The sequence below is a fragment of the Heptranchias perlo genome, chromosome 19 (genome assembly GCF_035084215.1).
Source record: "Heptranchias perlo isolate sHepPer1 chromosome 19, sHepPer1.hap1, whole genome shotgun sequence".
NCBI classification, from domain to species: domain Eukaryota; kingdom Metazoa; phylum Chordata; class Chondrichthyes; order Hexanchiformes; family Hexanchidae; genus Heptranchias; species Heptranchias perlo.
In genome coordinates this window covers 18,424,068-18,451,420 of record NC_090343.1, presented here as the reverse complement: position 1 = coordinate 18,451,420, position 27,353 = coordinate 18,424,068, and the positions used below count along the sequence as shown (strand labels likewise).

General features: G+C 41.9%; 1 protein-coding gene across 1 annotated transcript in view; it reads right to left on the bottom strand.

The window, feature by feature from the left end:
• The window catches only part of ptprt (protein tyrosine phosphatase receptor type T), a 721,453-nt gene extending 694,740 nt beyond the window's left edge, over positions 1-26,713 (bottom strand). The window contains exons 1-2 of the mRNA XM_068000862.1: positions 26,583-26,713; positions 24,310-24,458 (exon numbers count right to left, since the gene is read on the bottom strand). Of these exons, the coding sequence (XP_067856963.1) occupies positions 24,310-24,458; positions 26,583-26,713 (280 nt within the window). The remainder of the gene's footprint in view (positions 1-24,309; positions 24,459-26,582) is intronic.
• Between the last annotated feature and the right edge of the window lie 640 nt (positions 26,714-27,353).

The window sequence follows — 27,353 nt, the reverse complement described above, 5'->3', positions numbered from 1 at the left end:
CGTAAGTGATTTGGAATGGTGTGACATCCCACAGCAAATTGCGTCCCGGAAGTAGTGAAAATGGCAGTTTCTAAGCTGAGATGAGTGAAAAGAAATCACTTGCTACAACAAATCACTTGTCCCACCGACAGCTACTGTTGGTTCAATAACAGAACAAACTTCTCACTCAGATGGGGAATATTAATAACTCTGGATACTAGAAAGTGAGATTAAAGCCTGGATTCTCCAATCAGCATTATTTTAATGGATTACCACTCGCATTAAAAAAAACGCCAATTGGAAAATCCAGGCTTACGGGTGTAACCGCGGGGTGCAAGTTCATAACCTCTGAACTCTCAACTAGATTGCTACCATAGGGCCAGTTCTGGTTTCTGCTAGGCTGGGGGAGTTAAAATCGGGACCTGTGTCCTAGTTCTAGAGTTTGTGTCAATGATGAGCCTATTTTTGGAAAAATTATTTATTTATTTTTCCTTTATGCATATGATGGTGATTTTCGAAGTCAGAGAGGAGTGAAGCAACCTACTCCCAAGACTAAGACGCTACTGTTCCCTAACCACCCAACAGAAGGTGAACAGCAACAGATTGGGCTCATTTTCCTTCAAATTTTCCAACAATCTTTCGATGGTTCAGCCAAGTATAAACTTGACCTTAAACAATATCCATGCATGCACATTTGTAATAGGGACTGTTCAACTGTCTACAAACAGCCTATGTATATCCACATCATTCTGCCTCTCAACATTTCAAACACAGATCATGTCTTCTATCACTCTTGTTTTCTGATAAAATGTGGCTTTATTGGATTTGTTTTTGTGCAATAATGTCAGCCTGGTGCAGTGGTAATACTCTCACCTCCTTCAGAGGATTATGGGTTCAAGCCCCACTTCAGGACTTGAGCACATAATCTAGGCTGACACTTCAGTGCTGTACTGAGGAATTGTTGCATTGGCAGAGGTGTCATCTTTTGGATGAGACATTAAGCCAATGCCCTGGTTGCCTGTTTAGGTGGACGAAAAAGATCCAATGGAATACCAGGGGACTCCTGGCCAACAATTATCCCTCAACCAACATCGCCAAAACAAATTAACTATCCAATATTTCCTTGCTGTTTGTGGAGCCATGCCGTGTGCAAATTGGCTGCAATATTTGCCTACCTAACAACAATGACTACATTTCAGAAGTAAACCATTGGCTGTGGAATGTTTTGGAACATCCTGAGGACATGAAGACGCTATATAAATACAAGTTCTTTCTTAAAGTTACAACTGAAAACTGTTCTCACATGACACTGAGACACACAGGAGGAGTAACGACAAGGGTAAATTCAGCAGTCCTGCGCTCCATCCCTCCCAGTGGGGAGTCCACTCAAAGGAAGTGTGTGTTGGAGAATCAGTGCTAGTGTTGTAGCCCTTTCTTTGACCACACTCCCTTTAAGCACAGCTCCCCAGTAGAAGCACAGGCTTGGTGAACCTACTCTGCAATTCCAATAGGTGAGTTGGAAATCATTCACAATCCAGCAATATTGCTTAGAATAATTGGTATTGCTTCTTAATAGATCCCAATATATCAATAAGATGATTTTATATGGAAAGTTTATCTCAGCATCAAAAACTAGAATCAACTGACAATAAAATGCACTGATTAAAGTCTCCCAGTAATACTAAAATCTGATCAAAACCCTGTTAATTGGCTCAGTCTACCAGTGGTAGGCCTTTAATTCTCAGCTGTCATAAAATGTGAAGTGCTGTTTAACCCCACAAACGAACCTCAACATCAAGAATGTTATTTTCTATTTGGCAGTAACTTGGTGACAAAATTACTGACCCTCAGAAAACAGAGCTCTTCTGAGCTTTCCACTTGTTCCTAAGCAACCATGAATTTAAAAGGCAGAGGCTTCCAAATGGGCTAATCGCTGTAGACAGATAGTAGAGGTAATACAGCACCTGAAGGATTTTTCACCCCAAATTCTGGTCAGAATAGATGAGAATGTCTACCAGAATTACATATATGTAGAAATGTCAGCATCAGTATTAATTTTCACCATGGGAGACATTTCACATGGTAAATAGTACTTATTTGAAATTGGTTCAGTATTAATAGATTTATGAACATAAGAAAATTTCTGACAATCAATGTTGGTAAAATGGTTAAAATGCTTAGGTCTGCCCTACAGAGTAAAAATTTGGTTCTGATTTTTAACTGAACATATTTTGATGAAGGCAAACACCCAAAACGTACGACCTGCCGTTTTTCTTTACAGACACAGACTGACCTGCTGTATGTTTTTGGCATTTTTGGTTTTTATTTCAGATTTCCAGCATTTGCAGTTTTTCCTTTTTACTTCAAAATCTGTATTGGATTAGCAGAAGCACTGGGTCAGCACTCCAACTATTGATTTTGCTGCATGCATTGTCGGCATTTTTGCTTTTGCTGAAAAGAAGTGATAGCTAAAAGAAGGATGGCTTTTCAACTTGAAATAATTCTAGATATGAAGCTAAATGCATGCGAGATTAGACACTAAGAATAAAATTGCTGGAATCATACTGGCACCATTCAACCACCCAGTGGTAACAGGCAACTTTTGATGTAATTACAGCCACATCATATTGTCCTCAAGTTTGCAATAATGGCTACAATGCAAGGCCTTGAACGTTAATCAAATGGAGATATTAAGGGGCATACTTAACTACAATAAGTCATCTACCCTTGCCCTTAATTGGTAGATCTTTGTTGCATGCTTCCTTCCTCTTTGACACTCTTTTGGAGTAATTAATTGGTTTTGGCACTCTTCTGCACCCGGCTTCACTTTGGATAGTTAATTGGCTTTATAGGTCCTCTTAGTCTAGATATTTTGACCTCATTTGGTGTTGATATGTGGCTTTCTGAGCTTGTTATTTCTTATCTAATTATAATATACACTTTCTAGTCCCTCAAATACATATCATTTTTGTTATATTCATTAACAGAAGTAAAACAGTTCATTTCTGTATTCTGGCACAGCTTAATATATGTGATTCCATAGAAGGCTCCCCAGATAGTGGTGAACATAATGGGCCAGATTATGCTATCAAAATAACAGTGAGGCTAATGGCGCTTGCTGTTATTTATGCATAAATGATATAATAGCTTCAGGTGATGAGCAGATGCGCGGTAAAATGTGAATATCCAAAAGTTCTTGTCCGAGTTGCTCGCTCTGCTGTTAGCTTTGCGAAAACGCCATTTCGCTGTCTGCCTCATCATTATGTGGAGATGCCGGTGATGGACTGGGGTGGACAAATGTAAGGAATCTTACAACACCAGGTTATAGTCCAACAGTTTTATTTGAAAATCACAAGCTTTCGGAGGCTTTCTCCTTTGTCAGGTGAGTGTGGGATTCCATGCCAGGCATTGTTCTCTGACTATATATGCGGTACCTTTCATGGAATCCCACACTCACCTGACGAAGGAGAAAGCCTCCGAAAGCTTGTGATTTTCAAATAAAACTGTTGGACTATAACCTGGTGTTGTAAGATTCCTTACATTTGCCTCACCGTTGACATGCATTGAACGTCATGAGGTTGCTGTATTTGTGCAGTAGATATGAACTAAACCCGCCGCAGATATTTAGGGATAGAAATTACAAGCGTGAGTGCCCTTTCAGCAACGTAATAAGTGTTAATGACTGCCAATCAACCTCTCTGACACTGAAAATTAACCATTACAAGTGTGAAGTCTCTTTCCTTCAGGTTTTAAATTTTTCGGGGTGATTTTAAAAATGTCAAATTTTAACATTATTTTCTTACTTTTCCTCTCTCTTAATCCAATCTTTCTTTCCCTCTCTTTATTTCTCTTTCTGTACCTGACTGGACATTGAATTCACTCCCTTTAATTCACCCTCCTTCAGCTGTTTATTTCCCAATCCTCATATCTCATTGGCAGAGGAGATACCCTGTTGGTTGCACTGTTGCCCCCGTAGATGCCGTTAGATGCCCTGCTACAGCAAAATCTGGCCCATTAAGTTACCAAACAACAAGACAGTAAACAGCATGGTATTGCATGGGCAGCAATCAAAGCAATAACCACCATCCTGAACAGCTTCACACAAGACCATTCTGCCCATTGTTTCTTGAACCAACTATATTCTGATTTAGTTGTATGAAGAGATTTATACTTCTTTGCATTTCAGATTTTAATTCTCTCCCCAGATTTGGAAGTAATAAAAAAATAAGAACTATCCCACCATTAAATTATTAAAACAAGTTCCATGTCACACAGGAAAAGGCCAAATCAAAATCAGGTGGGCCAGAATACCTTGGCCCTGAATTTCCTTAATGCTAGTTATACTGTTCATCAACAGAGAGAGAAAGAGAGAGTTACACACAAGTTTCCTGGAGTAAGTTAATTTAAATATTGTCGATACAGCTCTCATATAAATTTGAGTGTATAAACTGTATAAATTTCTGAATTCCTCCCCTGGAAACTTCCATGCAACAACGGCATAACTCTTTAAAAGAACTCTACAGGCAGCCAGCAGCAGGAGAACAGTGTCTGACAGCAAGGTAAGCAGCCGCCAAATGGTTTTACAGGCAATTTTCACCAAATCACTTGGCAGCATCTCTCACCCACAGGATTAGTCCAGATTGGCAACATCATGCTCATTTTGGTGCCAGCCGTGCCATCTGGGCACCATCACTCGGGCAGCAGGCAGTAGAAGTCCAACCAGCTTCTCTGATAAAGACCTTCATGCCTTCCTCCAAGAGATACAAGACAGGAGCCTTATTTTCTTGGGTCATTCTTTCACCAAGCCAGACACAAACACAGTCGTGCCACTTGGAGGGAGCAGGGGCTGGCACTGATTCCAAACTCCCTCACACCCAGGACTGATTAACAGTGCATAAAAAAATAAAAATACTTTGAGGGCAGGTAAGGGTAGCATATCACCGCACTGTCCCTTTCCTCCCTGCCTACCCTGGGCAACATCACACTCTTCACCCTCTTAAAGCAACACTCACAGTACTAACCCTTCACACTACACTCTGGGTGAGGGTAACTACAACTCCTTTAACACATACCAACTGCCTTGCACAACTCCAAAACACCTTCCACCACTCTGGCATCCTCACACTCCCACATCTGTCACTTCACCTCTCCCATTGCAATTGCCACACATTCCTTGATTTACAGCCTTATCCTCACACAACAACCCTCCATCACCTTAGCCTGCATGTTTGCTTTGAAATATACTGGACACTTGTCTTGCGATTTGTTATTATGAACATTACAGTAAGTCAGGAAATAAACCATTCAGTAGGTTTGGACATCTGGGCCAAAGAGATCAGCGTTGGTGTCATCTGGTAGGGTGCGTAGAACAAGGTACGGCTGAGGTGCTGCCATTGCAGTCGATCAATCAATGAAGACATCCTGCAGACTCTTCCCTCTGAACTCCCCTTGCAGTGGTGAACAAGGACACAGCCTGGTTTGCGTCACAGATGAGCTGAACATCCTGGGAATGGAACCCCTTCCTATTCACATAAGTCAGTACTTGCACGGTCGGTGCCTTCAGTGCCTTGTGCATGGCATCATGGTACCCTGCACTTGGGGAAGACAGCTATCTTGAAGTTCCTGGCTTTGTGCCTCTATTGCCTGGGGGTGATGACAAAGTGGATGAATTTGGCTGCTCTATAAAAGGGGCCATCTGTCACTCTTCATTTACACTTGACTGAAGTGCTAGGGGGAGTTGTTAGACCATTTTTTTTGGGGGGTGTAAAGTTACACCGATTGCAGGAGCAATGTAAATGCACGAAAATTCCGTGTACTTGAACAGTACAGCTATGCAAATGAGTCTTGAGGGGCCTTGACAGGTATAAGATTTGTGCTGTTAAAAAGATCAAGGAAATGTTTGGACCAATAATGTCGTGACAACAGCATAAGTGCCGAAGACAACAAAAAAATTCAGTGCCCTCATGTTTTCAGTTGTACTGTAATTTAACAATTCATAGAAAATTAGGTGTACCTCTGCCTAAACACCATAATCGAAAAAACACAGTTTGCAGCTGTTGGCTCAGCTTTCTGTTATTGGTACATTTTTCAAACCACATGTACTTCAAAATTCCAAAATAGCTCAGCATTTCCAAACTAGAACAGGCACACAACTCCATTCTGTACACTGATCTGAAAGATTTAATTTCAAACAAATTTGCAATTAATCGTGTCATAAAGTTGGAGCAGAACGTTGGTAAGTAAACATACCTGCAACGTGTCTAAGCAGCTATTTCTCCTCAGTATTCCAAAGAACAGTTTGCCTGACCCAGAGAAACTAACGGATTATCGAACAAAGGTACAAATGAACGAGAAAGTGGCTTAAACTTAACAAAGCATTGAGCCTTGGTGACACGTATCAGGGAATATGCAATGAATTGAAGGAAGAAATAGAAGGAGCCTTAGCAGGGATTTCTGCAGTTCTTTGGCATAGAAGGAGATTTCTGATGGTTGCAAAATAGAGAATGATATACAGTGTCAAAAAGGATTGAAAAACAATCTGGTAACCTAGATTAATATTAGTTGCAGCAAGCATTTGAGACTAGTAAAAGACATAAATTATAGCAGCATTTAGAATACTAACACGGTTTCAGCAGAGGTCACGTAACAGAATTAGTTTGACTTTTTGAGAGCATGTAATAGCAGTGATAAGGACAATGTAACTGATATAGCATGCTTGGATATTCAAAAATAATTGATACAGTGTTGCATGAGACTGTAGCACAGTTATGACTCATAAAATTCAAGGGGAAATTGGATAGAAAATTGATTAGGCAATGGTAAGTCAGGGAGTGGAGAGGTTATAAATGGTCACATCTAAAAATTAAGACACTAGTTTGTTCCATGCTTCAGAATTTATAATTCCTGACCTTCATTGATGCCGTGAATAAGAGGAGCTAAATTTCATGATACAACTTGCCATCCCACACATTGTTATTCTAAAGGCTTGAGAAATTTAATGTTCAGGCAGATGATCAATTAGTTACTTTCAATGCAACGCCTCCATACATACAGGAATGTCTGCACTTCGTTCGGGTACCCAGAATGTCAGTGGCACCAAAACAGAGCAACCTCCAAATCTTCAAGCTTTCGTACACCTGATATTTCTGTCCATTTTTAATAGTTGCTAATTATTCGATATACCAAAATAGGCACTAACAATCACAATTTTTGAAATGGTTATATAGAGTCTGTATGAATACTGTCCAGCATTTAGTCTGACATCAGATTGACTACTTGATTTTGTATAGCTTATGCTATTCTCCTGCTTGCATACGTAGCATTGAAATACCACTTAACCTTTCAGGCCAGTAAATTATCGGGGAAATTTTCCAGACGCCATTGCTAATGGTGAAGGGTGGGCAGAAAGCCAGATATGATGATGATGAACCTCGCCAAATTTCCACCAATTCTGTTCCAGTGAGGCCATGAAGGGATTTAAACACAGGGATGAGAATTTTAAATTGGAGGCACTGAGGGACCAGGAGCCAGGTTAGCAAGGACAGGGGTGATGGGTAAGCAGGACTTGTTTTAAATGCAGGTCCTGTGAGGTCCAGATTCCAGGGTTCTGCAGCTCAGAAAGGACGTGAACTGGCCCTCTGAACAGCAGGCTCCAGTCCTCTTCTGCTTCCACAGCCGTCTCCTGCTCGCCCATGCTCTGTGTTTTACCCGGCATAGCCACCTCAAACTGACTAGCTAAATCTACCAGGGTGGAGGTGGCTGTGCTGGTGCTTGCTACAGGTGGAGTGCTGAGTGCTGTGAGGTGTTGGTTTCCTTGTTGCCACTCAGGCCTGTGGCTTGTTCTTTGGGAAACCGATAAAAACAGAAGAGAAACAAACGTTAGATCAGTGGCTGAAAAGCACCCTATGAAATAGAACTTATATTGCAAATAGTGCGTAGTGGTGGTTTGACATAGGTCGGCGCCATGGTGCCTCGGAGACCAAAAATATAGTTCAAATTATTGTTCCCAATAATTTGCTTATATCGCAAATTGCAGTTACTAACAGATTCAGGATTCATCCACCACTGAGACAGCGGCACTAAAAATCGACCTTTCCAAACCCCATCACCACAAAATTGAACGAGAACAAACCAGTAAGAAACAGAAGGGAAAATTGAATTGAGTTGTCTGAGTTTCAGGGAAGCATGTTGGAAAACTCTGATTTAATATATGCCTGTGAGAGAGAGAAAGGAAAATAACACAAAAGGAATGTACTAGCTCTGAGCTTCAAGGAATTTTCCAGCAACACAGTAACCCATTCCCTAGGATTCTAAAATGAAGGGGTCCTCCTCCCGGTCTTGGCAGATAAGTAGCGTTGGGATGTCGTAAGTTTAGAAAGCATATAGGTGACAGCCAAGTGGCCATCCTGGACCATAACTTGTGTTTGAGTAAATGAACATAAATCATGCAGGTTAGCTGAATGGTAAGCTTCTTTTGTGGGGCACTCTTTCAAATAGTCAAGCAACAACAATTGCAGTTTGAAGTAGCAGTAATAAAATGTCCCTTGCTGCACGATAGACAAGCATGTGGAGCTCACGGAGAGCTGTTTTTCAATGGCTTAGCCTGCGGCCTCAGTCAGAGTGTAACAGAGTGAGAGAAAACAGTAGTCTACGCACTTTGTCCATCTGCTCAATATAATGCAATACAGGCTAGAATTATCTTGACAGACTTCCTGAGGGTATTGACCTTTTTTTTTCATCTGCCTCCAGTTGCTGTGGCTGTTGGGAACTACATTTACATTGACAGCCACTTCCGACAAAGCAGCTGGCACATTTCTTTTGACAGCAACTTTCTGAACATGGTTATGAGAATAGAAATGATTTGCTATTTCCTACAGACACTTCTTTTTTGTTCAGTAACATTTATTGTGCTATTTTAAGTAGAAATTGGGATCTTTAAGACCTGCACCTGCCCGCTGTTTCCTGTCCCCAACTCATTGTGCTCCCACAGGCAGGCGCAGTCCAGACTAGTAGCATGTGATGAATATAAAATAAGGCCAATTTCAGGAAGCCTATGAAGGCAACTCAACATGACTTTGCTCAAAAGGTCCCATTCACTTGAGCGTTGGGACAGAAAAGCTTGCTTTTCTAAATCTGCAGCAATAAATTTAAAAACTTGGGATTTTGCAGGGTTTATAGGGAAAACTATAATAAGCACTGTGCTTTGCTGTGAAACAACCTGGTGACATTTTAATTGTGACAACTACCAATGTGAACTGTGCTGTAATATGGAATCATGTAATCAATGGTGCATTTTTGTAAGAAGTAATTGAGCGTGAAAGCGGGAATCAAAACAGCCTTGAATAATCCTTGTTTAAAGATTGCTATTTAAAACACAATTGTATTTCTTTAAGTTCTTCCCAATTGCCAAAACAAATCAGATCCTAACGTTCAAATATTGTTCTACAATTTTATTTTGTGGAATGACACAGTCTCAAAATCTAACAACAGCAAGCTTTATGATTACTCAACATAAGTAAGTAAAGACTCTATAACACATGATGCAGGAGACTTAGAACATGGTGAACTATGGTGCTGTATATTTTACAGATATTATTACACGAAGATTGCGTGTTCATTTGAGTGACTTATAGTCTTGTGGGGAGAGTAACAGTGATGTATCTGTAGGATTATAGTGGTCCAATTAGAAGGGTAGTAAGTTCCCTGTGGTAGTGTACCTGTCTGATCAACAAAGTGCAACTGATACCAAAAAGTTCTCATCCATGGCCTCAGTTCAAAACACACCAATAGTCATGCTAGAATTACAGCACACAGGAGGCCATTCAGCCCCTCGTGTCTGTGCTGGCTCTTTGAAGAGCTATCCAATTAGTCCCACTCCACTGCTCTTTCCCCATAGCCCTGCAAATAACATCTTCCAAAGCACATTTTAGCACTGCAGCTAAGAAATAGCTTGATAAATTTTATAATAAAAAAGTTCCATATTAAATTCATTTTGCATCTGCGTTCTTAAATTATTTTTTTCATCTTCATTTTCACCAACATCTGAGAATTTTTGCACGTTTTCAAACAGAGATCTGGAGAGTACCTTTTAAGCACGTAATCTGGTTGAATGATACCTGGACCCAGATGCTATAACAATAAGACTCCTCATTGCTTGTACTGAAAGCTGTGATCTCTTACGTGCCGCCATCACCAGTGATCATCCCATCTTTCACAAAGTGAAGGAGAAACACTCTAGTGAGATAAGGCCAACTGTAAACCAATAACTTGGTTTATTTTACTTGCAATATGTGAATGAACAGAATACGAATTTCAGTGGAATACATCGACTTCATATTTAATAAATTATACAGTTTTCCCTCTTGACATGCGTCTAATTTGCTTTACAAATCAACAATCTCTAAACTTATTGGCACTAACCTTAGGAAGAGAAAGCTCCATGCTCAATTAATCTACTCTTCCAGACTTAAACCTCTTGCAGATTGCCTCCTCCAGAGAAGTGAGGGGAAGACAAAAGTTTGACCTTCGGCCCCTCTCAGCTCTCTACATTGCTGGTTGGCTCAGCAAGTGGTCAATCAAAGTTACAACCTTGAATGAGAAAGCTCCCCCACTCCCCCTCCCAGGTAATAATGGAGGCAAAATGAAGGAACATATCATTGCAAAACTAATACTTTCGAACTACTAACACGAATGAAAAGTGTAACCAATAGCTTTGGTACTTAGGATAACAGAATGAGTGTTAAATATTCTGAGATTTCTGAAATGTTTAAGAGTTGGTGTACATTTGCAACATTTGCGATTAACAGGCGTAATCAATAAAAATTAGTAGATTTATACAAAGCTTATGATCAAAGTATTGATAAATTCATGTTATATCACAACCAGAAGTTGTTTTTCAAAGGGCTTTCTCACAGCTTTCATAACATTTGCCATTTTGGAACCATTAGTGTTATTCCCTCAGTATCACACATTGCCCAAGACAGTTTTAACATATCCACAGTTCTAACCAGTGAACAAATAAGTCTTATCTTTGAATGTACTGTAATCAAATTAATTATGGTCTGAATTCTGACTGCAGCACATCCTTTATCATTTGTAGTTGATATTTTCTTGATACTACTTTTGCCCTGAGTTGGAATCTAGTTCTCTTAAATTATACAATTTAAATAAAAAGTAATTTTTCCACTGCACACACTGAATGCATTGATCATCCATTCATTAAAAATCTACTTTCTGTGTCAATACACAAATCAGCTATTTCAAGTGCAAAAGGAACATCTGTGATAATATGCAGTACAGTAAGCAAAATTAATGGTGACAAAAATTTTTGTTAATGCAGAATTGATCAAATGCACATTAAAGAAATTAGATTATCAAAAAATGTTTTTGAAGCAACAGAAGCAAGGTGGAGAAGTAAATTACATAGGCAAACATGAAACTAATTATTCTGTTTAATATTCAACATAATCTGGGTAGTTAACCAGAATCAATAAAATGTGAACTATTATACCATAACTAGCATATATGCAAGTCAGTATAAATAAAAAGGTTTTCATGGAATATTTATAAAATTCGATGCTCAAATCTATTCTTAGTTAATGGAAATCCCAATCTAAGTACACAGGCAAGAAAATAGCAAACACTGATAATCTACAGACTGTTGCCCTCTCATGTTTCCTATCCACTTTTGAAACAGTCATTGAGATTCTTTGAGAAAATGCACCATTTAAATAACACAGCCCAAATCCAGCAAACGCAAAGGAACAGCTTGATGAGATGAAAGTGTAAGCAAGGGCTCGACCCACGAGAAAGATTACTAAAATTAGATGACAAGGGAATTTGACATGATGAGGCAATCCATCTCATTCATTCCTCGATAACTGCACCAGGCCTCAGACAGACAAACTCCAAGGTCATTCCACCAGGTCTGGTCAAACCAGAATGCTGGAGTGATGTCTAGGCTGTGACTGTAACACTTTGTTAAGCTGGGTATGTGATGCTAACTGGAGTTCAGGTTTTCCACCACTGCTGTCATTATTGGGGGAGACAAGTAGGCTGCTTGTGATAAAATCACAAATGTCTTGTCGAAAGATTTTCCTGGTGCAGGAATGGAACAGGTGCAGGGGGACTGGAAAATTTGGCTCAGATCTAAAAGCTAATCTATGCCCCCTTAATGCCAAGTGCAACTTTCTGGCGAGGATTTCAAACCAGCTTAAAGTGGCCTTGATGAAAGGAGCCATAACTTAATTAAATATTATAATGCACTTAAGCAAATTTAAGGATGATTATCCATCTGCTTAGGTCATGACTGAGCTAGGTACTTCATTTGCTCATTTGGACTAGGCCTCAGGGAAGCTCCATAAGCCATGGAACTCTTAAGAACTGCAAAGCTTTTTTACCTTTTTTTTGGCGTACAATTTTAATACTGGCTTCTCTTATTAATTTTTGTTGGCATTGTTATGAAAAAAAACTTTTCTTGAATAATTTCTTTCCTTGTAAGAGTGCATAATGTTTATGAGGAAGCTAAAGTCAGCCAAATATTGTCTTCTGACTCCTGGAAATTCAACGGTAATTGAAGCATTCAGCAGAACATGAAAAGCTCAAAAAGAGGGGACATGACAAAAGAGCTCTTACGATGCAATTTTATGGGGGTCCAAGGAGCAGATGGGCATTGAAGTGCAGATTTTCTGTCAGTCAGAAAATCAATTTAGAATTAGTGACGAAGCTTGATTAAAGTGAACCATCATGGCATTTCTTGGTTGAAATACTACAAGATGAAAGTAGGAATGCCAAGGAGATCAGCGGGCATCACAGACAGACTGCCAACATTGGCCATTATACCATCAACTGTATCTATAGGCCCTCACACACCTACCTAGCAATTACCATGAGGAACTGTATCAGGTCAGCATGGAGCCAGTTGTGGATGTATACCATCTGTACCTAACCTGCATGAAAGAACTGGCACTGCCAGTGTCAAGCACGGTAACCTCCTCCCTCAATTTTTTTTGCTGCCTCTTCCTGCCAAGCATCCTCCACTGCTATCACTGTCAACAGTGCCTTGGAGTGCCAAACAAGACAACCCTCCACTTGGTGAGCCATCAAATAAGGGATCAGTTGTTGTTTTGCTCCATCACTTGTCCACAGAGTCTGTTTCATAGCTCCACTTATTTTGCCAGCCATGGATTTTGTCAGTCAATTTTTTGCCCCAAATAGCTTTTGGATAGGCTGAGATATACACACAGTTGAAGACATTACAAAAATTTAAAGGTTAAACATATTTTGTCCTGATTTGCAGGCATTTACTTTTAAGTGGCCACAACCCTTTAACTTTTCCCAGCAGCCCTTGCACTGAGTTTACAGGGAAAGTCCCAGCTGAGGTACTGTGGCATGTTCTCTCCCATCTGCATTTGTAGGTGGTGGGCTGGGAGTTAAACAAACCAACATTACCTTCAACATTGGGTCAAAGACACAACCAAAGAAATATCTATATACCATAAAATTCGGTGCATATGTTGCACGTTTATGGCTTGTGAACCTGGCAATGTGATTTTCTGGCTCAAATCCTCATTCTGTGACATTTGCACTGATGCAAAATGGTGCCTATGAACAGGAATATAGGTGTTGAGATAAAATAGGAAATCTAGTTTGTCAGCTGAATTATATATGCATTGGAGAAATAAATTATACAGATCAAAGTTGACAATGCGAGAGTAGTGACCAAAGCATATAAATTGGTGGCGCCAGTATTAGTGAATGAACAGTTAATGTATTCATATGACATTTTTTCCATGTGCTATCTTAATACAAGCATTAACTGGTTTATTTTAAATGGGTTAACACCTCTGCTAAAATATTGGAGAGAAGAATGTCATACTAAGTATTTGTCCACTCGTATCGGCACAACTAACTTCTAGCCTCCAGTCAGCATTGATGATTCTTGTTTACATAATTTGTATACATCGTTCTCTCTGTTCTTGTGGCAGATTAAGGTTGCCTGGAGTTGTAACTTTCAAGGTTCAGTCTATGAATGTTCAATCAAGTTTGCCGGGGCAACATCTTACAGCTACTAAACAAGAATCACAACGAGTTCTCCAAGCCACCAGAGAAGGGGAAGAAGAAAAAGAAGAAGAAATAAAAGGGTAAGATTGTTTAATCGGTAAAATGAGCATTTATCAAATGATATTTGTTTGCCTTTAAAAATATAATGGTTTGGTTTTTTAAAAATATGGGAGTCTGGACTTTTGGATGTGCTTGGACAGAGTTGTACAATGGCAAATTTCAAAGACAGTTTCTTTTGATGCAAAATGTCAAAAGCAATAATATGATGAAACTTGAGGTAACTTTGCAACAAAAATGATGTGTACTATATACTAGCTGATCCCTTGTAGATACAGTCAGCAAATACAGTAAGATAGCCAAACATAAATACAACTGGGAGGAAAACTGGCGGGTGCAAAATGACTCAGATGGGAACAACTCAGAACTAGTCTTTGTGTGTGTAATGTATTCTAAATGATTACACAAGCTGCACTACTTTATTTATTCTTCTACCAAGAACTTAAAAACTATCATTGTTCACATAAACAACGGGCCAGATTTTGCTGTGAAAATAATGGTAAGGCTAACAGTGCTCAACTTTATTTATGCACAAATCAGATAGCAACTTCAGGTGAGTGGAAAGGCGCAGTTTAACGTTAAAATCTGGAAGTTACTATCCAAGATACACTATCCCTCTGTAAACTGTGCGAAAACGACATCTTGCCATCTGGCTCCCCGTTCAAATGTATTGAACGGTGTGAAGTTCATGTACTGACATCGTAGGTACAGACTAAGCTCGTCACAAAAAAATTGTGCTTGTCCATTCCTATCTAAGTGCCGTTTTAACGGCGTGGTAAGTCTTAATTACTGCTAAACAACCTCTTTGGCACTGAAAATTAACTTTTACAAGTACGGAGTCTCATTCCTTCAGCTTTTAATTATTGTTGGAGTTTTTTTTAATTTAAATAAAATTTGTTTTCTTTACATTTTCTTTCTGTCTCTTTTCTCTCTCTCTCTCTTAATCCAATCTTTCTTTCCCTCTCTATTTATCTTTCTGTACCTGATTTGACATTGAATTCTAACTTATACTGCCTGGTTCAGACTCTGTGCTGTTCATTAATGGATCTTCAATCTGAGTGGTTAAGGAGACTCACTGTTGCTTTCCCTGTTCACACAGGTCCCAGATGCCCTGTAGAGGGGGCTGCACTGTTTGGATGTTTGGTTGACAGCAATATGCTGTGCAAAACCCCAGAGAAAGTCGCAGGTTAATAAGGCCACAAAAAAAAAGCAAATGGCGCACTGAGGTTCATTTCTAGAGGGATAGAAATAAAAAGCAGAGAAGTTATGTTAAACTTGAAAAGAACCTTGGTTGGACTACACTTGGAGTACTGTGAACAGTTCTGGCCTCCATATTATAAAAAAGATATAGAGGCACTGGAGAAGTTGCAAAAAAGATTTGCTATGATGATATCAGAACTGAGAGGTTATATCTAACAGGAAAGGCTGAACAGGATGGGGCTCCTTTCTTTAGAAAAGAGAAGACTGAGGGGTGACCTGCTAGAGGTCTTTAAGATTATGAAGGGTTTGATAGGATAAATGTAGAAAAGTTGTTTTCACTTGTGGGGGAGACCAGAACTCGGGGCCATAAGCATAAGATAGTCACTAATAAATCCAATAGGGAATTCAGGAGAAACTTCTTTACCCAGAGAGAGGTTAGAATGTGGAACTCACTTCCACAAAGAGCAGTTGAGGCAAATAACATAGATGCATTTAGGGGGACGTTAATAAACACATGAGGGAGAAAGGAATAGAAGGATATGCTCATAGGGTTAGATGAAATAGGGAGGGAGGAGGCTTATGTGGAGCATAAACACCGGCATAGACCATAATAAAAACAGAAAATGCTGGAAATACTCAGCAAGTGAGGCAGCATCTGTGGAGAAAGAAACAGAGTTAACATTTCAGGTCAAAGACCCTTCATCAGAACTGGAAAAAGTTGAAGTTTAAACAGTTCTTAAGCAAGTACAGAGCATGGGAAAGTTGGGGGGGCGGGGGGGAGGAAGGAGAGGGGAGGAAAGAACAAAAGGGAAGATCTCTGATAGGGTGGAGGGCAGGAATGATTAAATGACAAAAGGGATGATGGTGCAAGACAAGGAGGGTGATAATGGGAATAGTAAAGAAACAAAAGATGGATCTAGAAGAGCTGTAAATGGCAATATCAGAACCAGTAGCAGCACTTGCTGTCCGAAAAAATGAGCGCAGTGGTTATGATCTGAAATTATTGAAATCAGTGTTAAGTCCAGAAGGTTGTAAAGTGCCTAATCGAAAGATGAGGTGCTGTTCCTCGAGCTTCCATGGAGCTTCATTGGAACAGTGTAAGAGGACGAGAACAGAGAGGTCAAAGTGGGGGTGGTACGGGGAATTAAAATGGCAACGACCGGGTCAGGGTCACCCTTTGCGGTCTGAATGGAGGTGTTCAGCAAAGCGATCACCCAGTCTGCATTTGGTCTCCCCAATGTAGAGGAGACTGCATTGTGAGCAGCGAATAGAGTATACTAAATTGAAAGAAGTATAAGTAAACCACTGTTTCACCTGGAAGGAGTGTTTGGGGCCCTGGACAGTGGAAAGGGAGGAGGTGAAAGGGTAGATGTTGCATCTCCTGCGCTCTCACGGGAAGGTGCCATGGAGAGGAGAGGGGGTGTTGGGGGTGATGGAAGAGTGGGCCAGAGTGTCGCAGAGGGAGCAGTGCCTTCGGAATGCTGAAAGGGAAGGGGAGGGGAAGATGTGTCTGGTGATGGGATCATGCTGGAGGTGGCGGAAATGGCAGAGGATGATACGTTGAATGTGGAGGCTGGTGGAGAAGAAGGTGAAGACAAGGGGGACCCTATCGTGGTTCTGGGAGGGAGAAGGGATGAGGGCAGAAGTACGGGAAATAGGACGGACACGGTCGAGAGCCCTGTCAATTAAAGTGGAGGGGAATCCTCAGTTGAAGAAAAAGGAAGACATATCGGAAGCACTGGTGTGGAAGGTGGCATCATCAGAACAGATGCAATGGAGGCGGAGAAATTGAGAGAAGGGAATAGAGTCCTAACAGGAAGCGGGGTGGGAGGAAGTGTAATCGAGATAGTTGTGGGAGTAAGTGGGCTTATAGTAGATATTGGTTGACAGCCTATCCCCAGAAATGGAAACAGAGAAGTCGAGGAAGGGAAGGGAAGAGTCGGAGCTGGACCATGTGAAGGCGAGGGAAGGGTGGAAATTGGAAGCAAAAAAATTGATGAAATTTTCCAGTTCGGGGCTAGATCAGGAAGCGGCACTGATACAGTCATTGATGTACTGGAAAAAGAGGTGAGGGAGGGGACCTGAGTAGGACTGGAACAAGGAATCCACGTATCCCACAAAAAGGCAGGCGTAGCTAGGACCCATACGAGTTCCCATAGCAACAATTTTTATTTGGCGAAATTGTTCAAACTAAGAACAATTTCAGCCAGGCAGAGGAGGGTGGTGGTAGATGGGGACTGGTTGGGCCTCCGTTCAAGGACGAAGCGGAGAGCCCACAGGCCGTCCTGCTGGGGGATGGAGGTGTCGAGGGACTGGACGTCCATGGTGAAAAGAAGACGGTTAGGGCCGGGGAACTGGAAACTGTTAAAGTGGCGGAGGGCGCTGGAAGAGTCGCGGATGTAGGTCAGAAGAGATTGGACAAGGGGAGAAAAAAATGTTGAGATTGAAAGAAAAAAGTTCCATGGGGCAAGAGCAGGCTGAAATGATGGGTCTCCCAGACCAGGGCAGTCCTGTTTGTGGATCTTGGGAAGGAGGTAGAAGCTGGATGTGCAGGGTTGGGGGAACTATGAGGTTGGAGGCCGTGGCGGGGGGGGTGGGGAGTGGGGGGAGATGAAGTCAGTGATGGTCTGGGAAATGATGGCTTGATGTTCCGCGGTGGGGGCATGGTCCAGGGGGAGGTAGGAGGGCGTGTCGCAGAGTTGCCTTTCAGCCTCCTCAAGGTAGAGGTCTGTTCACCACACAACAACACGCCGCCCTTGTCAGCAGGTTTAATGACAATGTCAGGGTTGGACCTGAGAGAACGGAGTGCTGTGAGTTCAGAGGGAGGTAGGTTAGAGTGAGGGAGGGGAGTAGAGAAATTGAGACAGCCGATGTCACGCCGGCGATGCGCAATGAAAAGATCAAGAGAGGCTAAGGGGCCAGAGGGAGGAGTCCAGGTGGAACAAGAATTCTGAAGACGGGAGAAAGGGTCCGCTGTGCGGGGGGAAGACCCCCAGCCAAAGAAGTGGGTGCCAAGGCAAAGGAAGAAGAGCTCAGTATCATGTCGAGCTCAAAATTCATTGAGGTGGGGGCATAACGGGATGAAGCTAAGGCATTTGCTAAGGACTTATCGTTCCGGGGGTCAGAGAGGGGAAGGTCAGAGGGGATAGTGAAAACTTGACAAAGGGTGAGATTGGAGGGAGGGATAGGGTCAGATGAAAGTGAAGGGGAAGAAGGATCAGGAGGGTATCTAAGTATCGAAGAGCTGTTGAAGCTTGCAGTCCTTGATACCTGAAAGGCAGAAAAAAAGTCTTCTGTTAAAGCATTGGATGAGGCAAAGGATGAAATGGAACTGTGGAACAGGACATGAATGGTTAGAATGTCACTGCTCTGCACCTTTTTTAAGCCATGTTTTCAATGTGCAGAAAGTTCCCCTTCAAGGGTGACGAGCAGGTGTCAGCCTTGGCTCAGTGAGCACTCTCACCTCTGAATCAGAAGGTTGTGGGTTCAAGTCCCACTCCAGAGACTTGAGCACACGATCTAGGCTGACACTCCAGTGCTGTATTGTCAAAGTTGCCGTCTTTCAGATGAGACGCTTAACCAAGGCCCTCTCAGGTGGACGTAAAAGATCCCACGGCAATATTTGAAGAAGAGCAGGGGAGTTCTCCCCGGTGTCCTGGCCAATATTTATCCCTCAAGCAACATCACTTAAAAAAAACAGATTATCTGGTCATTATCTGATTACTGTTTGTTGGACTTTGCTATGTGCAAATTGGTTGCTGGGTTTCCTACATTACAATAATGACTACACTTCTAAATATACTTCATTGGCTGTAAAGTGCTTTGGGATGTCCCATGGTGCAAGTTATTTCTTTCTTTAAGGGTTGCTAGGACCTGATAACCTACCTGCTATGCATCAGGCGAATTACATTGCAAGGTCAGCTCAGAGGACCAAAGACACATCCAGCACCCATAGGGCAGTGGTCCCAGCACCACTGCACCCAGACCTACGTATTGGCCTCTGAATTGAAATTTAAGATGTAAGAACTTAAACAAAAAAGATAAAATCCTAATCTGTGAAAACAGAGATGGACAAGCTACAAATCCATCTCAAATTAAATTTTCCTATTAAGTCACTTTGAATTAGGTAGTTAATGTATCAGTTTCCCACCGTGAGCTTTAAGTTATTCCTATTCAAGCAAAATAAATCAACAATCCTTGTCTTGACACAATTCATTCAATCCAGCAGCATTCCCGTCCCTTGCTAATTCTCCTTTTTTCTGCTTCAATTACACCTTTTAACCTTACAAGCACATGCCATAAAAACCCTTTCCTAAAAGCCATCTATCAGCAAGATCATTTTGCTGAACGTGTTATTTTGCGTTTGTCACTAGACAAAAGCCACGGACAAATCACAGGTAATCTAAAACCATGATGGCCTGTGGAATTTTTTTTTTCTTTACCATGTCTGAGCACAAAATCACCTTGTTAAGTTCATCAGGGAACATAAAGCTACTTGCCTTAAACCCATTCTACAGATAAACTGTGATCAGCAATTATTCTACTCACAGGAGGATAAAGACAAACTTGTATGCTCCGAGAATCATTATTCTCTTCACACAATTCTGTTCAACAAAGAAGTATTGTTTAGCCCCTTTGACAAGGTTTCACAATGTAAAAAGTGTCCACTTCTGAAATACCCGATACAACAAAACACCTGCTAAATATTTCTGCCTCAGCAATTGATAAAACAGTGAAGTGAAAGACTTAAAAGATTCCAAGTAGGAGGAAAAGAGAAATAATTAGGTCCAGTGATACTACAGAACCTGGGTCGATGTTAAGTTGCTTCGGCTTCATAACAATACAAACTGCAGTAGTGCATTTCAGTTGTAAAGTTGTTGAATTGAATTTGGGCAATTGATGTGAGCTCACCTTGACTTTAGCAGCCAGATCACTTTAGCAGCCAGGTCACTTTAGCTTCACAGTATAACTGTGGTCTATTTTGCCTGACACCAGAGGACAATGCAGACCAACATCACAACATTCTAACCTGAATTATAGCAATGCTCAAAAACTGAACAAAAAATATTGGGGGTTAAGACAGTCATGCTGCCTGGTCATTTACCTGATAGAAGTGCAGCAACCAGGCCTAGCTGGGATGCTCTCACCAGGTTCGCACTTCGCACCAGAAGGGGAGGCCCAAATATCGCGTGATTTGCTCACACCTCTTAAAGGCAACCTGCACCTCTCTAAGGCAGCCATCACCTCTTATTTGCAAAAAATAAGATACGAGTCTGCACGGATTCTGAACGGAGATCAGACTCCGCACACATAAAACACAGATGCAGGTCCCATCCCTTTGTTTACAAACGGTTGAGTTATGCTAAAACATTGAATAAATGTTGCGCACCACTAAATCCCACATCCTCCAATCTGCACGTCAGACCTCACCAAACTGCCAATCTGCCAATCTGAGTTTGTACCGGGCCTGCAAGAGAGTGTGCACCAAGGTTCTCTGATGATTCACTAGAGGCCTCGGTGCAAGAGGCGGATAGAAGGAGGGGCATCCTATATCTGCAGGAGGGCAAGAGGCCCTCCGGAGATATGCTCAAGAGGCAATGGGAGGCAGTAGGGGATGAAGCCAATGCACCATGAACATGGATGCAGTGCAGGAAGAAATTCAATGTTTTGACATGAGTGGTCAAGGTGAGTGAGGTCAACTGTCATGTGGCATCGCCTACCAACTATACCACTAGCCCCTTCCACTGCTCCATGCACTACACCTCCCATCACCCACCTACCAACAAACTCTTTCAATCAGTATTCCACTCTTCCAATCAGATGCTTCCCCTCACTCTCACACATTACCACTGTTGCAAGCCGCACACCCACAACTCACAGGTCACACACACTGGCAGCTATTCAACCAAGACACGCACAACACGCAGACATCCTACAGGACACTCACCAACACACTTCTCGCTTTCTTGCAGGAGAAGGTGACGCATTACAGGAGGCAGCAAGTGACAGTGACATTTAGTCCCTTGAGCCTGTTCCGCCAGTCAATGAGATCATGGTTGATCTGTGACCCAACTCTATATACCCGCTTTAGCCCCACTAAAAGGGGTACAGCAACAGAGAGATCTGGGGGTGTATGTGCACAAATCGTTGAAGGCGGCAGAGCAGGTTGAGAAAGCAGTTAAAAAAGCATACGGGATCCTGGGCTTTATAAATAGAGGCAGAGAGTACAAAAGTATAGAAGTCATGATGAATCTTCATAAAGCACTGGTTCGGCCACAACTGGAGTATTGTGTCCAGTTCTGAGCGCCGCACTTCAGGAAAGATGTGAAGGCCTTAGAGAGGGTGCAGAAGAGATTTACCAGAATGATTCCAGGGATGAGGGGCTTTAGTTACATGGATAGACTGGAGAATCTGTGGTTATTCTCCTTGGAACAGAGACGGTTGCGAGGAGATTTGCTAGAGGTATTCAAAATCATGAAGGGTCCAGTCAGAGTAGATAGAGAGAAACTTCCCATTGGCAGAAGGGTCAAGAACCAGAACACAGATTTAAGGTGATTGGCAAAAGAACCAAAGGTGACATGAGGAAAAACTTTTTTACACAGCAAGTGGTTAGGATCTGGAATGCATTGCCCGAGGAGGTGGAGGAGGCAGATTCAATCCTGGCCTTCAAAAGGGAACTGGATAAGTACTTGAAAGGAAAAATTTGAGGGCTATGGGGAAAGGGCGGGGGAGTAGGACTAGCTGGATTGCTCTTGCATACAGCCGGTGCGGAATCAATGGGCCAAATGGCGTCCTTCCATGCTGTAACCTTTCTACGATTCTTCTATGATCCGATGTCCCCTCATCCTGGTATTCAAGTATAGCAGACCTCCAAAAACAGGTACAAATGCATCAGCAGCCAAAAGCAATAATCCATCAACTAATCTGTAAATCCTGCATGGTCCCTTTAAATAGTGCTGGTGGGGGGGTCCTCCAGACCATCTAAGCTGTGTTCAATTGGTCATGGTTAAGGCAGTGCGTTGGCTGGAGCGTTGAGCGCCAAAGTGGTATCTATCCCTTTAAATCAGCGTTGCACATTGATTTAACGCATATTCACCCTACTTTACATGCTGCCAGCGTTCGTTAACTGTGCATGCGCTAACGCATTTACCAAAATGGCATCCAGCGTGCGTTGCGCGTGCATTCGAGACACCATTTTGGAACTTCGGGAGACCGTGTAGTGCCTACACAACGGGCGCTACACGGCCAAATTTCTTGCCCATTTAGCTTATAAGTAGCTGAATGTGTATTAAACAGCAACAGCTTCCCAACTCCAATGAAGTAGTTAAAAATTTGTATTATTTGTATTATAATGGCAGTAAGCTATTAATAGCCTGAACATATGTTTAGGATAGAATCTTCGATTCTGGCACTTTGCTTGTAACCTTATGTTTTCCCTCCAGTTGCTTTCTTTAGTTGGAGACTTGTTAATAATTTTCAGTTGATTAGGTTCTGCTTACTCATCATTTAATTTTAATGAAGTTCAAGCTATGAGCTGGGGAACCATGAGTAGCAATTGCAGACAGGAAAGGTGAGAAGCAGTTAGGATAAAGATAGGGGAAAGTGGTTGCCTCAAAACTCTATGCATAAATGCTAGGAAGCAACAGAACAAGGTAGGGCATCTGAAAATTTATGGTAAAAAGGAAGCTATCTCTTACATATTAAACACAGCAAATGGCCACAAGATTCTAATGGTATTGCACCTGTGGGTGCTGTTGTCGGGGCCTAATTATTGTTAAAGGGGATTCTCCCTAACCTTTGTCAATTGTATCCATGTGATTTATATCAATTAGTGTTAATTGTATTCAGTTGGTGCATATCAATTGGGAACTCTCCTGTATCCATTTATAAGAGAGCTGATCTAGGGTGTGGGGTGGGTGTAATGTGGATCTTTGTGAATAAAGGTGTGGAAGCAACTGGAGACTAAGCTCTAGTCTTCTCTCCTTCACCACCTGGCTATCCAGTTTATTACAATCTCATGTGATGAGTTACTGACTGCTTCCTTCCACCTCCAAGCATCCACAAGAGCCATGGGCCCTGATTTTAACTCCAGTTTTGGCCGGGAGGATAGTAAGTTGAGTTGAAATCGCACTCACTGCTCCAGAAATGAGGCCTGGGCTAGTTTAAATCCCAGGCCTCATTCAAATCCTGTCATGATGAACCTTTATAAAACACTGGTTCAGCCACAAGTGGAGTATTGTGTCCAGTTCTGGGCACTGCACTTTAGGCAGGATGTGAAGGCCTTAGAGAGGGTGCAGAGGAGATTTACTAGAATGATTCCAGGGATGAGGGATTTAAATTATATGGATAGACTGGAGAGGCTGGGATTGTTCTCCTTGGAACAGAGAAGATTGCGAGGAGATTTGATGGAGGTATTCAAAATCATGAAGGGTCTAGACAGAGTAGATAGAGAAAAACTGTTCCCACTGGCAGAAGAATCAAGAACCAGAGGGCACAGATTAAAGGTGATTGGCAAAAGAACCAAAGTTGATATGAGGAAAAACCTTTTTTTTACAATTGTAAACAATTTTACAACACCTGACAATTACCTGAGGAAGGAGGAAGCCTCCGAAAGCTTGTAGATTTCAAATAAAAATCGTTGGACTATAACTTGGTGTTGTAAAATTGTTTACAATTGTCAACCCCAGTCCATCACTGGCATCTCCACATCATTTTTTTTTACACACAGCGAGTGGTTAGGATCTGGAATGCACTGCCTGAGAGAGTGGTGGAGGCAGTTTCAATCACAGCCTTCAAAAGGGAACTGGATAAGTACTTGAAACAAAAAAATGTGCAGGGCTACGGGGATAGGGCGAGGCAGTAGGACTGGCTGGATTGCTCATGCATAGAGCTGGCATGAACTTGATGGGTCGAATGGCCTCCTTCCGTGCTGTAACCTTCCATGATTCTATGAACCGACTTCCCGCCCCTTCGTGCTCCTCCTGGCCAAACAAGGAAAGTAAATAAACTTACATATTTGGGTCTCTTCTGGCCCAAGCTCCTCTTCCCAACTGTCTTCACCTGGCGGTAAATCCACAGTGGCTTCCCGCTCAGATCGTTCAGTCCCGACATGCATATGTAAAGAAGAGCCCTGCCCAGTGCTGGCCAGGTATCCTTGCCGCCTGTTCAGTAGAGCAAATTAAAGTCCAGAACGGTCGGGTCCCAGCAGCTCCAGGGCTGATAAGTAACCTGGGTGATGTTAGCTGCCCACCCGCCGATGGCAAACCAGGAAGGTAGGCTTAAAATTGCACCCACGATGTCTAAGAAATATAAATAACACCCCCCTCCCACCATGTGTAAATGCTTAAGCCGGTTCCTGGCCATAATTCTGCATGTAACTAACTGACACCATCTGTCAGCCTAGCCAATTTATCGGTCTCAAAAGTGGAAATTGCAAGCCTTACAGGGTATCAGTTGTGACCATGCATTCAAATAGCCCCACCATCTCCCCTTATGAGACGGTCCAAAACTTTCCCTTAATTTAAATTGCAATCCAGACAGGACGTGACCCCAGAATATTGTAAATGCATAAAAATAACAAGGCTTGCTCCATGGGGCAGTACAAGCACAAAACTGGTGTAAGGATCAAAGTTTTGAATTTTCGGTCCCTCTGTGCTGCATTAAAAATGAGAGTTAGGGCCATTCAGGAGCAAAGTCAGGAAGCACCATTTCTCACAAAGGGTAGTAGAAATTTGGAACTCACTCCCCCTAAAGGCTGTGGATACTAGGGCAACTGGAGTATTCAAGACTGAGAGAGACAGATTTTTGTGAGGTGAGGGTATCAAGGAATATGGAGTAAAGGTGGAAAATGGAGATGAGGTGCAGATCAGCCATGACCTAATTGTAAACAATTTTACAACACCAAGTTATAGTCCAGCAATTTTATTTTAAATTCACAAGCTTTCGGAGGCTTCCTCCTTCGTCAGGTGAATGATGTGAAAATGATGTGATGTTTCACATCATTCACCTGACGAAGGAGGAAGCCTCCGAAAGCTTGTGAATTTAAAATAAAATTGCTGGATTATAACTTGGTGTTGTAAAATTGTTTACAATTGTCAACCCCAGTCCATCACCGGCATCTCCACATCATGACCTAATTGAATGGCAGAGAAGGCCTGAGGGCCTGAATGGCCTACTCCTGTTCCTAATGTTACTATGCACTTGTGCCCACATTGCTTGCACAAGGGACCATCATTTCAAGCCCTAAATATGATGGCTCGCTATAAGCTGTTACATGGGACAGGTGCAGCAGGAAAATGGAATGTATTTAGAGACATAATTAGGGGACTCCAGAACAAATGTGTTTCATTGGGTAATAATTGCAGGAGAGTAGATAGGAAAGTAATGTGGAGTAGAGGAGAAGTAAGGTAGGGAACAAGTCTTACATTAAGTATAAAACTACAGGTAGGATTAAGGACAGGGCTGAGTATAGGAAAAGGTCTGGCAAAGCAAAATAGATTTTGAAATTAGGGTTTCAGTAAATATAAAAGTGGATTTGAAAGATTTCTATAAATATTTTCAGGGGAAATAAGTGATAAAATAAAAAATAGTTGGACTCTTGAGGAATCCCAGCAGAGACATAACAGATGAATAAGGAATGGCTGATGTTTGTAATAAGTATTTTATGTCAGCGTTTACAAATTAATGTGAGGACTACTTTCTTCATACAGGGTTAGAATTTAAAAGGCAAGAGAAAGAAAAACTGACAGATATAGAAATTAACCAACAAAGAGATGATAGACAAAATAAGAGCACTAAAAGACAGCAAGGCACCCATCTTCGATGGACTTCATAATTGAGTATTAAAGGAGGTGACAATTTAAATTAGACACATTCGGCTATTTTAAGGAAAAGGCAGAGTACAGGAGTTATGCTGTGGAGCTAGAGAAAGATGAGTGTGGTATCAATTTGTAAAAAGGGATGAAAGGATAACACAGGGAATCATAAAGCCTGTCATCGTTAATGGGTAAAATATTAGAAAGTATCCTTAAAGAGAGAATAATGGGATACCAGGAGAAATATAGATGCCAACTTTAACTCCCGGGCAGGAAAATAGCTGAGCGAGTGGCCGGCCCATCTGGGCTCGGCAGTGGACGGCGCAGCCAATTTTAATGGCCAGGCCCCATTAACACACCGCTGGCCGACTTCCCACCGTAAATGTAAAGTTGGGCAGCCCAGAGGTTCCGGGGAAGTTGGCGATTCGTGAAGTGGAGGAAGGTTCCCAGAAAGGAAAGTTTTAAACTTACCTGGAAAGGCCTCTCCAGTTTCCAGACCAGGTTATTGCTGTTGGGGCGGCCGCTGTGGACACCACACTGACTTCTGGGTTAAGGTGGCGTCTGGGTCTTGTTGACACCATAGGACCCCGATTTGCATACATGTATGAGGCTCCCATCAGACTCAGGCAGGTGCCTCATATGCCTGAAAAATCAGGCATGTTGAAATTACGACCCCCCCCACCACACCCCTGGGCGGGAGGAGTTAAAATTCTCACCATAGTGTGTTAAATAGTCAATATAACTTTACAGATGGGAGATCTCATTTAACAAATTCATTAGAGTTTTTTGAGGATATAAGAGAGTAAGGTGACAAAGGGAAAAGGTAGATTTAATATACCCAGACCTTAGCAAAGCCTTTGCCACAGTACCACATCGAAAGCAGACTGACTATGTTGAGAGAGACTTGGACCAATTATGACCAGATGAACTGATATATGTTTTATCTATTCTTTTTCCTCGATCTCTGTCAATTTCATTCTTCAATCTGCAAAGCAATCTGGGACATCTTTCCCATGCTGGGAATGCTATTGTTGATGAGGACCATAAGCAAAGAACATTTGGTCATCTCAAGGAATAACAACTTACACAGGAAACAAAAAGATACAACACAAAACCACTCTTAGCAGCTAAAGTTTTTAAAAGTCTCTCAGTGCATTTATTTTGCCATTTCTGTAAATATAGGGTAAATGTTATGATGCAGGGCCCTGCTACCAGGAATGCATATAAAAACCGCACACAGGT